We start from the raw sequence: 15325 nt of genomic DNA, 5'->3' as shown, positions 1-15325 counted from the left end.
CACCAGGACGTTACCCAAAGACGTAATATCCAAATGGCGGAGCATTTGGTAAGTTATCCCATCGAGACCAGGGCTTGTGTTCGCAGCTGTTGATAAGGCCTTTTGTAGTTCCAGAAATGTAAAATTGCCATTGTATGAAGATGATCGACGAGTGTGAAAATTGATATTATGACGTTCAGCGTTGAGTTTATGGTTTTGGAAAACCGGGCTGTAACTCTCTGTACTAGAGATAGCGGCGAATGTCTCACCTAGCATGTTACATACATCAATGGGAGCAGAGTAGACTGTATCGTTCTTTTCTAATATAGGGAAATGAAATTCGCGGTATATGCCGTTTGCCTTTTTTACTCTCGACCAAACTTGTTTGGGAGATGTCATTGATGATATAGATGAGACATAGCGTTTCCATGATTCTCTTTGGCTACGGCGTCGGACTTTACGAGCAAACGCTTTAGCTCTTTTAAATGCTACAAGATTTGATGTGGAAGGTGAACGACGGAAGAGACTCCAAAGTCGTTTCTGTTCCTTGTAGTAATTCAATGACACTTGTATACATTTACCTATGGATACATTATTCTCAGCATAGAAATGACAAAATACCATAGGCCCTAGCTATATGACAAAGATGTCACAACCTTCGGAAAAAGTTCACCATAAGTCTATGGTAAAAATTTGCTAATGGTATATGGCAAACGTTTAAAAAAATTATACCAAAGGCAAAATAAAATAAATTAAAATAAATATTATACCATAGGGTAATCCTATTAGGTTTAAAACCATACCAAACAACATTATGAAGTTAAAAAAACAAACTTTGTATTGTATTTTGACAATCAAAAAATAATTGAGGAACTTAAATAAAACTCGCATACCTTTATGTATTGTTCAAGGCAAAAATCAAGATCTAAATCATTATCTAAAGCATAAGGTCTAGCAAAAATTTCAATAACATTTGGAATAATCTGTAGATCTATACGGTCCAGCACAGCAAACACAAGGCCCATTTTAGAGTCCTGAAACAAAATCAAAATCTTAATTAAAAAAATTTAGGGTAAAAATAACAACTCAATTAAATAAAATTTACTTTCACCTGAAAATTTGATAAAGGCACTTGACAATTAAACTGAGACTTTAACAATAACAGCCACTTCAGTTTCTGATGTATTCCATTAAGCCGACCAACACAACAATCAGGATCCACAATTTTTTTCTGTTAAAATAAATATAAAAGAGGAAGTTTAATGGTGTTCAGTCAACAAAAAGAAATTTTATAAAAATAAGTAGATAAAAATTTTGATCTAACATTTTTCTCTTGCTTTTCAACATTTCTTCAATTTAACAACAATGCAGATTACACTTAACTAAATGCAAATGTTAAAAGTGGATATTAAAAAAAAATCCAAATTAAAAATCTGTATGTCTTTTCCCCATTACTGAGTATGAGACTGCAGAATTTCTTTCAACTGAAGTCTTATTTATCAGTGAAAGGCTTTGAAACTGATTTTAAGAATGGGATACATTCGTGTGGATAATCATAATCTTTTTCTTATTAAACTGATTTATATTAAATTAACAATATCATTTATTATAGATCTTAACCACAAAATAGAACTGAAGATTATTAGCTTGTTAATTTTTGGTAACCTGAGCTAGTTACTGAGCAATACCTAATTAGCAGAGAGATTAGTAAGGACATAAGCATGATGTAACGGTAAGCTACTTCATATAATAATATAATTATAAATATAATAATAAACTGGTATAATAAATATAATTATAAACTGGCAATTTTTAGTTGTAGCAAACTAGCTGTGACAATTGGTAAAGCTAGAAATGTTTTCTATACTAAATGAATTATTTTTAGTTTTTTTTTTTAGTTTTATAATGCCGAAAAGGGTGTAATATGCTTGTTACTGTAAATAAATGGATTTTCAATGAAAAGTTTATTTCTATACACTGGAGTGCTTTGCTATATTCTTAAACAGAAAGACTTGTTTGATAAAAGAGAATATACGTAACAAAAATTTATATCATTAAAATTACACAAAATAAATATAAACATTGTCTCACATAGGAATGGAAATAATAATAGAGCTGGAAATTTAGGAAGATTCTGAAGCTTAAAACCAATTCATTTCTAGAGGCTTATCTATAAACCACAACTTTAATATTATAATTTTAACTATTTATATTACATGAATAAATGAAAAATAATAAACATTTAATAACCCTTTTTAAATTATTTTTAAAAAGACGCTTTTAGGTGTTGATCTGGGCACTTCATAATAACCATATAAAACTAGCCCTTTCATAAAATTTCATATTAATGAAGTAGCCTCTTATCAAAATTCTGTAAAGAAAAAGCGCTTTTTTTCCCAATTTTAAATCATTTTTATAAAAAAATTATGCAAAAAAGGCTTTTTCATTACATTTAAAATAAATAAAATCAGACAAAAACAAAGCAATGCTTTCACAGAGCATGTTCCGTGTAATCACACACCCTAATCGGTCTAGGCAGCATTTGCACCAGTGTGCAAATGTAATTCTCATTTAGCTGCCTCAGGTTCACTGATTGATAATCGATTAGTGCAAGTGAGTCTTTCAAAACTGTCTTTATTTATAAAAGTGTCAAAGTAACAGACTACTATCGTTTTTGTAAATGAGTGCGATATTTCATATTTTACATGCTTTTTTTTACTGATCCAACATCAATGAGAATTACACTTGCTTTTATTTTTAGCAATAATATCAATTTCAAAATATCTAGTGATTGTAAAAATATGATTTTGATTATTTTTGCATGAAACGTGGTTGACTGACTGCGGAGATACCTTCCAAGATTTTGCTACTACATTGAAAAAATTTTATCCTTTGATCAACTACCACAAGCATGTCAAACTATCACAAGTTTGTTCAATCCTTAAATATCAAAGAAATAAATCTTTCAAATCAGATACTTACATTTCTTAGAACACAGAAAAACAAACATATTTGATATATTAATTCAAACACATTTGATATCTCAAAGATTGTGAGCAAAACATGGTTGATGCGGAAAATATTTGGGAAAACGCATCTGAAAATTTTTCAAAATAAAGAAAAATTCACAAAAATATACTTTTTTGTTTCACAAAATGGAAAACACCATAAAAAAAATCAGGAGTAAACAAAAAGAACAACACGCAAAATGGGAAACACCATAAAAAAAATCAGGAGTAAACAAAAAGAACAACACACAAAATGGGAAACATCATAAAAAAATCAGAAGTAAACAAAAAGAACAGCATCGGTTCAAGACTGCCTCAATCTGACTTGATTCTGTTCTTGTAACTTAAAATAAATTTTCAATGAGTTTAGTAAAAATATTTACTTAAATATAATTATAACTCACATGAACTGCAAGAAGAGATAAACTTGTAGAGAAGCTAATTAGGCCTTTATTTTCCGTCTTAGACAAATCTTGAATGGCATGGAAAAATACAGAAAGTAAATCAATTGCATTTTCTGGCCATAATTCCTAATTAAATAAAAGAACTTTTGAGACAAGGCAATGAGTTAAAAGTTTAACTGCAAATAAAAATGACAAAAGATCATACTGTTTCCGACGTCTCCATGAGAGTAACTCTTTTGATTAACCATTCTGCAATAATGTTCTACAAGAAAAAATTTAAACAAGTTAAGTGGTTTTTAACAATACATTTTAATGATATGCAACAAATTAATAATATATATTTCTGAATATATAAAAAAAAAGTACGTCACTAAAGAGAAATAACATTAAAATAATAAAAATCTATTATCACATCTTTATAGTTAAAAATAAGCACAAAATCAAACTTTAGAAAATTGAAAATATATTTAGGCTTAGTTTGACAAATGTTTTTGCAAGCAAATTAGAAAAAAAATTGGGGTTTGCTTATTTTTAAAATTTTATACATTGATTTGTGTAATTAGACTAACTTTTTATTAATGGAAGAAAATAAAAAAATTTATAGTTATACAAATTTTTAAATAGAAGGAAAAACAAACTTTATCTTCCTACATGATGTGGGAACATTGTATTAATAGTTGCTTCCTGATGTGGATTATTAAAACACAAGGGCACTGTTTTAAAAAAATAACAATTATCCGAATCATTTCTTTTTTTACAGGATAAAAATTATTTTAATTTTTCATTATTTAAAAAAGTTTTAGTTATACAGAAACATTTACATTTTTTTTACTGTGTTTATCATTTAAAAGTTATAAGTCGAGCAAAAGCGAAAATAACTGCATATTACTATATGACTTGAAAGAAGAAAAAAAAGATTTTTTTTGCCAGCCATCAAAATTATTAGCATTAAATATAACATATATTCAGCCGTAACATTGCAAACTACTAAAATCAAATTAATTCTTTTTCAAAAATAATTTAGAATATTTTTTCTCCTAATTTCACTCTTTTCAGTGTTATGCTTACAGAATTTCCAAAATAGTTAATAAAGAGTTTCATTTTATTTGATGACTGAAATTTCCAAAATAGAAAATACATTTCAGAATATTAGAATATAATAAATTTTTGTAAGCAATAACTATATATAGTAAAATACACACAACTGAGTTGGGGCATTTTGAAATGACAGGTGGGAAAAAATCTTCCGATAAAAAAGCAATTAACAGCTTAGAAGGCACTTCTGAAGGTATGGCCTCAACAACTTGTTTAACAACTTCATCACTCAGTACTGTTACAATTTCATCCTATATAAAAATAAGAAAAAGTACTCACATAAAGAAAAAAAACACAATTTAATATAAATATAGCTAAATAAAAAATATTAAACTTAAAAAAAAGTGAAACATAGAAATAATTACCTCATGTCTTCCCCAAACAACAAATGCATTACTTAAATTTCCAATAGTCAACTGTGAAATGACATACTCAAGCAAATCTTTATGCAAGAAATCTTCAAAGTTCATGCTGCAATAAATTAAAGAAATGTCAATATTGATAAGAAAAATATAGACAATTATCGAAATTTTACGGAGATGCGTCACTGCGTTTATGATTTTAAACCAGGTGGTGTATCTAATAGGGTAGACTATTCCACGATTTTTATTTACTCTTTTATCTGAAGTTGAAAATCGTTTTCGTTAAAATGATTCTCCTAAACTTCCTTAACACCCTCCCCTTTTTACCTTTTACAGCAATCTAATTCAATATTGCTCTCAAACAGCTTTTTTGTTTTATTGAGTCTTTTTCAAATGTGGTTATCCTTTCAGACTCGAAGGGGGCGCTTTGCTCGCCCTTTGCTTCGAGATATGCCCTATTGCTCGATTGAATCTATGCATTGCCCTTCCACTTGCGACGTTCCAAAATGTCAGGATGTGATATGTAAACTCCACCAATTTGGTAAAACTCTAGCCCTACAATGGATTCCCGGGCACAGGAAATGAGAGGGCTGATGTTTTGGCAAAGAGAGGCACAAGAATTCTCCAGGCTCTTAGTAGTCCCCTTTTCAACTTTAAAAAGGATTGTTAGATCAAAAATCAATGGGCATTTCCATCACCAATTATCAGAAAGGGTAAAAACCAAAGTGTGGAGAGATCTACAACAGAAAACCATTTCAGACTGGCCGGGCCGCGAAGCGGTGGCTCAGTTTTGACTATATACCGGACAAGACTGCCTAGCCGTGCACCTGTTTCGTTTAGGGCTGGCACCTGATCCCTATTGTTCTCTGTGCAAGAGCACAGCTGTTATGAATGGCAGCCTCATCCTGTGCTGCAGGGTCCTCTGCAGGTCGTTGTCTACCGAGCGATATTGGGATGCAAGAGCGCTCCTGAGGAAATTACTTTTTACTTTCCTGTTTTATTCCTGTGTTTTTGCTTTTTAACATGTCAATTCACCTCTGCCATTTGAAATAAATAAATAAATAAAAATTTAATATTTTAGGATCACTGATACTCTAATGAATTAACAATGCAGGTGAATAATGGATGCTAAGAATGTAAGAGTAAACATCACCCTCCAAAACGAAAGAAACCGCTGTAGTGTTCCTTTCCCACAAACCATCTAAGGAACCATCGTATCTTGTAAAAATCAACAAAAGGATTTCCCTTCCTCTTTTCTTCCTTAGCACTGTAAAGAAAAAATATACCAAGTCCTACTCATTAAAGGATTAGTAGGGTTGGAATGTTTCAAATTTTCAGTTTAAAATCAACTTTATCACTTTCGCTCTTGGAAATATACAATATCAGAATTTAAAGATGGGAAAGGAAAACTCCTTTTGTATTTTTGCAAGTTTGCTTTTGTCCTGTTTTTTTGTTTTCATTGATGATTTAAAGAAAGATTTTTTTTTATCTTTTTATTATATATTTAAAGATTTCATAATACTATTTCTTAGCTGCTTAATCATTTGATTAATTAAAATAGGGATATTCCAAATTATCTGTAAAAAATACGTTTGAGATAATTTTATGGTACAATTTTGCACAAAACAACATTTATTTATTTTTAAATTCATCTTAAAGGTTTTTAAATGATTTAATCATTTGGTTTATTAATATTTAGGTATTAATTTATACAAGTTGTGTGTTCGCAATTGTTCCATTTGAGAAAATTTTGAGCAGAGTTTTTATTTATTTATTATTATATATTTTAATAACCTATTACAATTATTTTTAACAGTTTTATCATTTGATTAATTCGCTGTATAACTAATCATGCCATAATTGGGATATTTAAAATTTATTGACTTGATGCAATTCTGATTGTTTTGTTTGAATTGTGCAAAATTGTACATGGTACTATTTAATGCTATTTTGAAAAGTTACTATAAAAACTACTGAAATCCATTATTATGAATTATAATGAAGATTGTTTAATTATTTATTTTATTTAAAAATAACTATTTGAACAGATGTATTCATATTCTAAAATTTTAAGCGGCGTATCTGATGGTGCAGCCTTTCTGATGAAATACTTATCAATTTCAGTCAAATTTAGCAAGTGCATCATATTTTTCAGGACGGCATATCTAATTTAAATTACAATATCAAAAAAAATATAAGTTTTAACTTTGACATTTGCAAATATTAAAAAATTTTGAAAATATTAAGAAAATGTTTTATATGTTATAATGTGGCGTAACTACCACTATAAACATTGAACACCAATTCACTAGTATATAAGGCATGTTAACTTGATTCTATCTTGAGATACCTTTTGATAGATGAAGGTTGACTTGGTCGATTTATAATTCCCCTCAATAACAATTTAAATTATATTGAAATCTGTTTCTTCAAAATGCTTTCTCAAGCCGACAATAAAACAGTGTGTTCACTTTTCAAATCCCCGAAGAAATTTTGAAATCTAATACAAATACATAATCTAATACAAGCACAAACAAAAAGAAAATCATAGTTTTGAAGGGGAAAAATTACAGCACTGAATACAAAAATAAAAAATTTTTAACTTCATTACTTTCATTTCTTTTTTGTCTCTACAAATTGAAACAAATAAACAATTTATTGCATGCATTTTTATAACTATTTTACATATAATTATTTTTAATATTTATTTTTAATTCAAATGTTAGTTCAGGGCAAATAAATCAAAGCATATAATTTTAGTGAATTAGAAGGAAACTAAGTGACACCCCAGGTTAGTATTGTGTAACTATGGGTTTCTTCCAATGATAATTAGTTTTAAAAATTTTCTTTTGATCACCTAATAATGTAAATAAATTTGATAATAATGTAAATAAAAATTGCTGACTAAAATTAGGGAAATTTAAATTTTTTCCATTGTGTAGATGTTTTAAGAAAATCAGAAGATGAAAACTAATCTCCAATAAAATAGAATGGTATGAATGAAATTCTCGTTTCTGACACAAGAAGTAGGTAAGCTGGATTATGCAAATGGTATGTTGCAAAAAAAGTTTTGTTATATTTATCCAATAGAGAGCATTTTATCAACATCACAATTTCTTCCCTCAATCATTACATGACTAATTTAACTACCTGCGTAAAAATCAATTATCGATTTTCATTATACTTCTAAACAAAATTGAAAAATTTAACTAATAATTCAGACAAAATTGTACAGTATGTTTCTAAAAATAAGCTGAGACTATTTGGAAAATCTCAAAAAACATAAGTAGGGGACGGTTCAGTTAACTTTCGTTAACTTCTCAAAATTCCATCAGAAGTTGAAAACAAAAACACTTTTCCATTTAGTTGAGAATCAAAGATCACTACATATCGCAAAATGACGCTTGACAAACCTATATATACGCAGCTGAAAATAAGGCATCAGTTGAAGATAAAATGGCAAAAAATAGCAATTGAAAAGGCATAAAAGCTGGAATAGGAAATGAATATTTCTTTTGAAGAAGAATTTACAGCTCATTTTTCATCATAAGACAGCAGACAAACAGAAAAGGTCAAACATGCTAGCTTTAGAATTCAGAAAGCTCCTGCGATTAGGGACTGATTAACATTGGCTTTTTGTAAAATTCAATTGTTGATGAATTCAATACAAACTGCTAAGTTTATATGCTTGGAAAGAGAGGGGAAAATAAAAGTGAAAGAAAAAAATAAGGACTTTAAATGGGATTTTATTCCAGAGAACAAAGGTAACCCAGAGACTGATTTATCATAAGGCCTGAGAGATTCAGGCCTAGGGTTCCCTCATTTCTAAAGACACTAAATGTTACAAATATTTTTTTTTTTGAAGAATTGTTTATAATAATCATAAGCTAATATAGATTGAAAGAGATATAAGCTCAAATTTACTAATAAATCTTAATTTACTAATTAATGCTAAAAAAATTTAATAACACTTCATCTTTTAACAGCAGGTAAATTTTGTTTTAAGTAACAACCAGGTGGCCCTGACAGTTTTGCACCTAGGGCCTCTGCATTTCTAGATCAGGCCCTGAAGGTAACAAGGCTACATTATCCAAAAGGGAAGTTAAAAGTTACCGACAAAGATAATGCTTATTGTTATTTATTTTTTTTACATCAGCCTACATATGAGTTTTGAATTTTTAGTATATGTTTAAAGAAAAAACATAATTTGACTTCATACACCGATGAGTTTATATTCAGAAATACATGGTATCAATATTTTGATTTTTCTGCAACATTCTAAAAACATTATCAAGAGAAAAAAAAAACAACTTAGGAAGTTACCTTATATTTGATGAAGACAAAAGTTTATTGGTGACAAGTTTATTCAAATGCTGATTGACCTTAAAGACAAAAAGAAAATACAATTAACAAGCAGGAAACGAAAATGGGCACAAATATAAAATACAAATTCTGGATCTTCTTAAAAATAAAAATGAAAATGAAAATTAAATTTACCTGAGTATTGAAAGAAGAAATTCCATTCAAATTTTTATTATTCTCAATCTAAAAAAAATAAATTTAAAAATAAAAATACATTTTTACTGAAAGGTACTAAAGATAAATATTTTTACACGAATAGGGAGAATTCCTACTATTGACTTATATTTTTACTCGTATACTAATAAGGTACATATTGCCATACCAATATGGTACAATGTTCAAAAGTACATAGGCAGAAGTGTGTGATTTGCAGCATTGAAATTTATCAAAACCTCAATAGAAGTTGCCCCGTATATTCTTCCCTGCTCCACCTGCGGCAACAAAACTTAAGGGGGTGCATCCGTTTCAGGTCATTTGGTCCATAGGTTGACATATCCTCTGTCTCAATGAACATTTGGTAAGCTTTTGTACAAGTTTTTTCCTTGTAATTTTTTTTCAGGCTTCCTGTAAATTTTAAATATCTAAACACTTGTCATCAAATAAAAAAATAAAAATTTTAATTTTTTAATATGCAATTAAGCATGTTAAAATGCACTCTTTCTTATTTGTATCAGAATTCCATATTTATTTTTGTTTGCATAATTGGTAAATTCTGAACAAGATCTTAACTTTCCTTCCAAACTCACCTGTTCAAGAGTATTATTTAAATTTATTTTGTATATTATGTAACCTAAAGGGACAAATACAAACAGAATATTGGCAAAGGTTTTCACACTTTATTAAGTTGCCATTAGTAAAAATAATTATTTAAGATTATAACAAAAACATTAAAAAAAATACATCAAAACTTTCATCGCTCTGTCTCAATGTTCATTGAGACAGAGGATTTACATTGAACAATATTACAAAAAACAAAAAAAAGTTAAGTTAAAACAGGAACTAACATCAACAAATTAAAAAGAAATTTAATCATAATAATTATTTCATAATTTCGATATTATTTAATGACTTATTATTTTATTATTGATTAAAATTTTAAAAATAAACACATAAAAGGCTTTGTAAGTTAATACCCTTTTTAAAACATAAATAAATAAAATTCTCCTTACCCAATCTTTTACACAAAAGAGCAATCTTTCAATAGATTCTAATGAATGTAAAGAAGTTGTAGCAATCACTTTAATGTATTCTACATCCTAAAAAATGGAAAAAATTATGTTACTAAGCATCACTACAGTCAAATTGGAATTTACTAAATTCATCAAAATGAGAAACCTAAAAATATTTTTTAAACCTAAAGATTTTTTTTTAAAAAAAATAACATTTGATTACAAACAAATTTTAACCATTTGCATTCAACTTTTTATACATATAAGCACGCCAATACACATTAGTTTGTGAAACAAAGCAAATTTTGTTAGATATATTTCTTACATAAAAAAGATAAATAAATATTGTAAATATAAATATTGGTATATTAGTAGGAATAAAATAAACTACTAAATAGATAAAAAAATTAAAATAAAATAAATTATTTTTTAGTTAATGGAAAGGTTTAAAGTTTAATAACAAGTGCATAACAATGATAAGCTACATTTTTAAATTGTCCACAAGAATGCTTTTGAACAAATCCCCACAATTTCTATGAAAGTAATAAAATCATTCTGTGCATTAGGCTGTTATCTAGTCGAAGTTTTAGAAACTAGTAATACACCTAAATTTAGAACTACTAAGGAAATGTTTGATGTAAAAAATAACCCTTTTAAAAATAATGTGGCATATCACAGTATTTTTTCACATATACTACAATACAGTTGATTTCTACCTACAAATAAATAATAAAGCATGAAAATCAATCCTAAGAACTAAAAATACAGTCTTGTTGTTTCCTCTGAATTAAAATAACCTAATAAAAAAAATAACAGTTTTCATTTTTTCAATTATTCCATATTAGCTTAATATTTACCAAATTTCTATGAAAAAAATAAGAAAAATAAAAGTTTCGTGACAAATAAATAAATTCTTAATGAAAACTACATAGGAATTAAAAATACATAACAAGAATTAGGGTACACACTTCAATTTTTCCTAGAGAGCATTTTAGCTCACTCCACAAGCTGTCCACTTTAATTTCAGATGCTGAAGATTGAATATCTTTATTTAAGTCATTCAGAAGATGATTAACTTTAGCTTTATGGATGACCTAAAATAAAACATTTTTTATTATTATACCAAAATTTTATAATCAAATCTTAAATTTTAATTGCTTTAATATTTTTAAAATTGTATCTGTAACAAATTTTAAGATTAAGAATAATTTTCTTACTCTTGATTTTTTTCTTAATTCCTACAAAAAATTCAGCTTGAGAATATCATCAAACTGTACTTCATTGCAGGTTAAGAAAAGACCATTGTGGTATTTGATTTAAGTAATAATTCGCAACTGCATATAGTTCCATTTTATTAAGTTTTCAACTTTATAAATATGCTTTCTAAAACCATTTAAAAGTTTTTAAAAGTTAAACACATCAGACAGAAATTTAATTCATGTTATCTTTTACGATATATATCACAATTATTAAAAAAAAAGGTTATAGTTTCGAAGCTTTATTGGAATCCTCAACTTGGTGACATCTTTCAAAAAAATAAGAAGCCCATTCGTTCTTGAAAAAGAAATAACTATATAACATTTAAAGATCATTGGATTTAATTAAAGCATTAAAAAATAGAGCACCGTATGTTGACATACTCTTAACAAATCAAAGGCGAGATAAAGAATGTTTACTTTTTTTTCACTGTGGAAGAAAATTGTCAGCAAGAAACAATATTTATTATTCTTTCATCAATTTCTTAAAATGAGAACAGAAAGACGTACGTTTGCTACGATTTTTAGATATCATTTTCATTCATTCTTATTACTTGTTAATTGATTATTGTTGTTAATAACTGTTATTATTAATAAGAAAGCAAGAAAAAAGGAGGCTGTGCAGCATCGTTTCAAGAGTTAGAGATATTGATATTCATTTGAGCTGAAAACCTCATACCCATTTGGCGTGCTAAGCAAACAGGCTCTCTTTGTAGGGATAATGGTTTTTTCTTAACTTGCAACAGAGTATAGTACCTCAGCTTGAAATATTTACAATTTTTTTTAAATTTTAAATTAATAAATTTGATGAAAATAATATTAATAAAATATTTAAATTCATATGTTTTTCTACAGAAAATTTTATGACACTAATTTTAGTTTTATGGTACATCTATAAAAAATTGCACTAAAATTTTATAATCACAGTTTATAAGTTAATTTGTATAGTAATTTACAGAGCACAAGCTGTGATCAACATGTATTTAAAAGTTAAATAATCATAACCACCAGTGCAGCCAAAAAGAAATTTTATTTTACCCTTGAGCTGTATGTGAAAATTCAGAAATTGCTGTGGATTTATTCAAAAATTAATGTTTACAAAATATGTTCTGAAGTATATTATTATAAAAATATTCTGAAGTAGTAACCAGCATCAAATTGTTTGCTTAGAAAGTGGTATTCTTTTTCTTTTTTTTATCTCTAAAAATTTTATTAAAATATGGTTTGAGGAAATTTTAATTTTGACTATGAATATTTCGTCATCTATGAATATTTAGTTAATACCAACTTGAAACTTAAAAATAATGAAATCAGAGTAACATATTTTTTTCTCTATTTTCTTTGTCAATATTCTCTTTATCAATATTTCATAGCCACTAAATCAGAAAATAAACTTGATCTATTTTCATTTCATAGTTCAACCCAATGTCAGCAGCCATTCTCATTTAAATTTCAGTTTTAATTATTTATCAATGCTGTTTATATTGTCTTCTACTGAGGATAATTCTCCAAGAATAAATAGATTTCTCTCTTTTATAACAAAAAATAAATAGTAAATTGCAATATACTAAATGGCAGATTTTTAAAGAGTTCTTTCTATTTAGAAATTTTTTTAAAAATACTAATCACTTGTAATTACTAACTTATGCTTATTTATTTGTCTTGTTTATTTACTTCAACTTGGAACACCAAAGAATTCAATCTGAAATGGTATATATAATTTATATAAATTGAGAACTTTATAAATATGCAAGATAAATCGATAAAATATGTTTAACAATTTCAAATTTCACATAACATGACACATAATGATAAAATACAAAGCATATAAGAAGTGTTTTTACTTCACTATTCAGATTGGATGATTTCGCAAGTTCTTCAGCTTCAGAAAATTGTTTTTTGTTTACTAAATTATGAAGTCTAGAAAGAAAAAATAAACATTTTACTTATAGTAACCTCAACGATAAAAAAAAAAAAAAATTTAAAAAAACTCAATGACTAATTACTTAACTTACTACCAAACTTAGATTATTACACATATATTTTTATACTTTATACATTTATACCAGACAAATTATACTCTTGATAAAATAACAATATATTTTTTAGTATTATATATTACTTGAAAGAAGTATAGAAGTTTAAGAGTTTTGGTAAAATATAATAAGTTCATACATATTGTTTGCAATCTTGGCAGATATTGAAAGTTAAGTCCTGGCTATAGTAACATTATACAAAATTAAATTTAAGTGATACTAAGGAATAGATACATACTTTCAACAGTTTTATATTAAATATTTAATTTCCAAGGCAAAAGTGCAGAGAAATTAAATGAGAAGAACTTATATAAACCATAGCAAACATCACTCAATAATAACAAAATATAATAAGGTAATGAACTATGTAAAGTAAACATACCATTATCACACCAATAATTTCTAAGCAGTAAGAACAACAGTGATAAAAGTGAAGTCTAGGCATAGTAAAATTGTCATTTGCTACCCATGGAAACTGCTTACAGCTCCACCTGGCAGCACTCAGAGTTAGCAGTCTTATCACCAAAGTTATACAAGACACCGCAAGAAAAAAATTTTAAAGTTGTACAGCCTCAATTTAATACAAAAAAAGAAACTTCTTATGCCCAAAAATGATATAAATGAAACGCACAAAATGTACAATAGTTGGATCATAACTACAATAAACAAAACTGCACTTGATGGAAATAAGCTTCATCTGGCTCGCTCAAAATGGTGTCCTTTAACAACAATACACATATGGACAAAAAGACTGCTCATCCTGCTGCACATGGTATAACATGGCAGGTGACATGCTGGCACAAGCATTCTTAATACAGTTTCGTAATACGAAGCTCCTGCAGTGTTGATGGAGTAATTACACACACTTGCTGTTTGATGTAACCCCACAGAAAAAAGTCCAATGGATTCAGGTCAGGTGAATGTGGAGGCCATTTTATGCAACCATCGTAACCCGATGACTTGTTGCTGGAATGCATCCCAAATGTACTGTTGGGCACTTGATACCCTATGCAGAGGGAAGCCATTGTGTTGGAAACATACATTCCAGGGATCACTCAACAGAAAATCCTCTAGAAAATAGACATAAAATTCTTTAGAAATTCTAAGTATCAGGATCCCCTTCAAGTGTTCTCGTAAAATACAGGGACAATCAATCTGGTTTTGAAAATTCAACACCATTCATTTATCGAGCAGCTTATTTCATGTCGGACTTCTATAGCACATCTAGGACTATGGTACATCCAGAACTGGTTGCTCTGCTTATTGTACATAATATTACACAAAAAGCCAGGCCCTATCCATCCATAAAATGTCAGCAAGAAACATTAGCAGTACTTCTAAGTGGTTCATGATAAAGTTGCACCAATCATAGCATCTTTAAACATATCCTATCATTAGTGCCTAAGCAGATGTAGACCAATAGGGATTAACACCTAGTTCATTCAACTAAGTCCAAATGTGGCTTTTCAGAGACCACAGTACTCACTGATCTGTCTTGTGCTGCTATAAGGATATGCGAAGATAAATGTTAATTAGTCTTCTAATTGCACATGATGTCCTATTCGTTTTGGTCTGCAGAGTTGAAGGAGGTCTACTAGCAGCACTGCCCAATTCTCTGAATAAATTCACTATCTTTACAATAACCAGCCATGAA

At 28.2% G+C, this 15325-nt stretch overlaps 1 protein-coding gene across 2 annotated transcripts in view; it reads right to left on the bottom strand.

Annotated features, from left to right (window-relative positions):
• Positions 1-15325, bottom strand: part of LOC107452400 (rough deal) — a 97863-nt gene that overhangs the window by 54056 nt on the left and 28482 nt on the right. For both annotated transcript variants that reach the window (XM_043040514.2, XM_071178661.1), the window contains exons 14-24: positions 13480-13555; positions 11348-11473; positions 10380-10466; positions 9346-9393; positions 9172-9230; positions 4852-4957; positions 4594-4737; positions 3597-3653; positions 3392-3517; positions 1091-1210; positions 873-1013 (exon numbers count right to left, since the gene is read on the bottom strand). In XM_043040514.2, coding sequence (XP_042896448.1) covers positions 873-1013; positions 1091-1210; positions 3392-3517; positions 3597-3653; positions 4594-4737; positions 4852-4957; positions 9172-9230; positions 9346-9393; positions 10380-10466; positions 11348-11473; positions 13480-13555 — 1090 coding nt within the window. The remainder of the gene's footprint in view (positions 1-872; positions 1014-1090; positions 1211-3391; positions 3518-3596; positions 3654-4593; positions 4738-4851; positions 4958-9171; positions 9231-9345; positions 9394-10379; positions 10467-11347; positions 11474-13479; positions 13556-15325) is intronic.

This window comes from Parasteatoda tepidariorum, chromosome 3, assembly GCF_043381705.1.
Source record: "Parasteatoda tepidariorum isolate YZ-2023 chromosome 3, CAS_Ptep_4.0, whole genome shotgun sequence".
Classification (NCBI taxonomy): Eukaryota; Metazoa; Arthropoda; class Arachnida; order Araneae; family Theridiidae; genus Parasteatoda; species Parasteatoda tepidariorum.
Note: the sequence above shows the minus strand (reverse complement) of the source record. Positions and strands in the feature narration are given on the sequence as shown.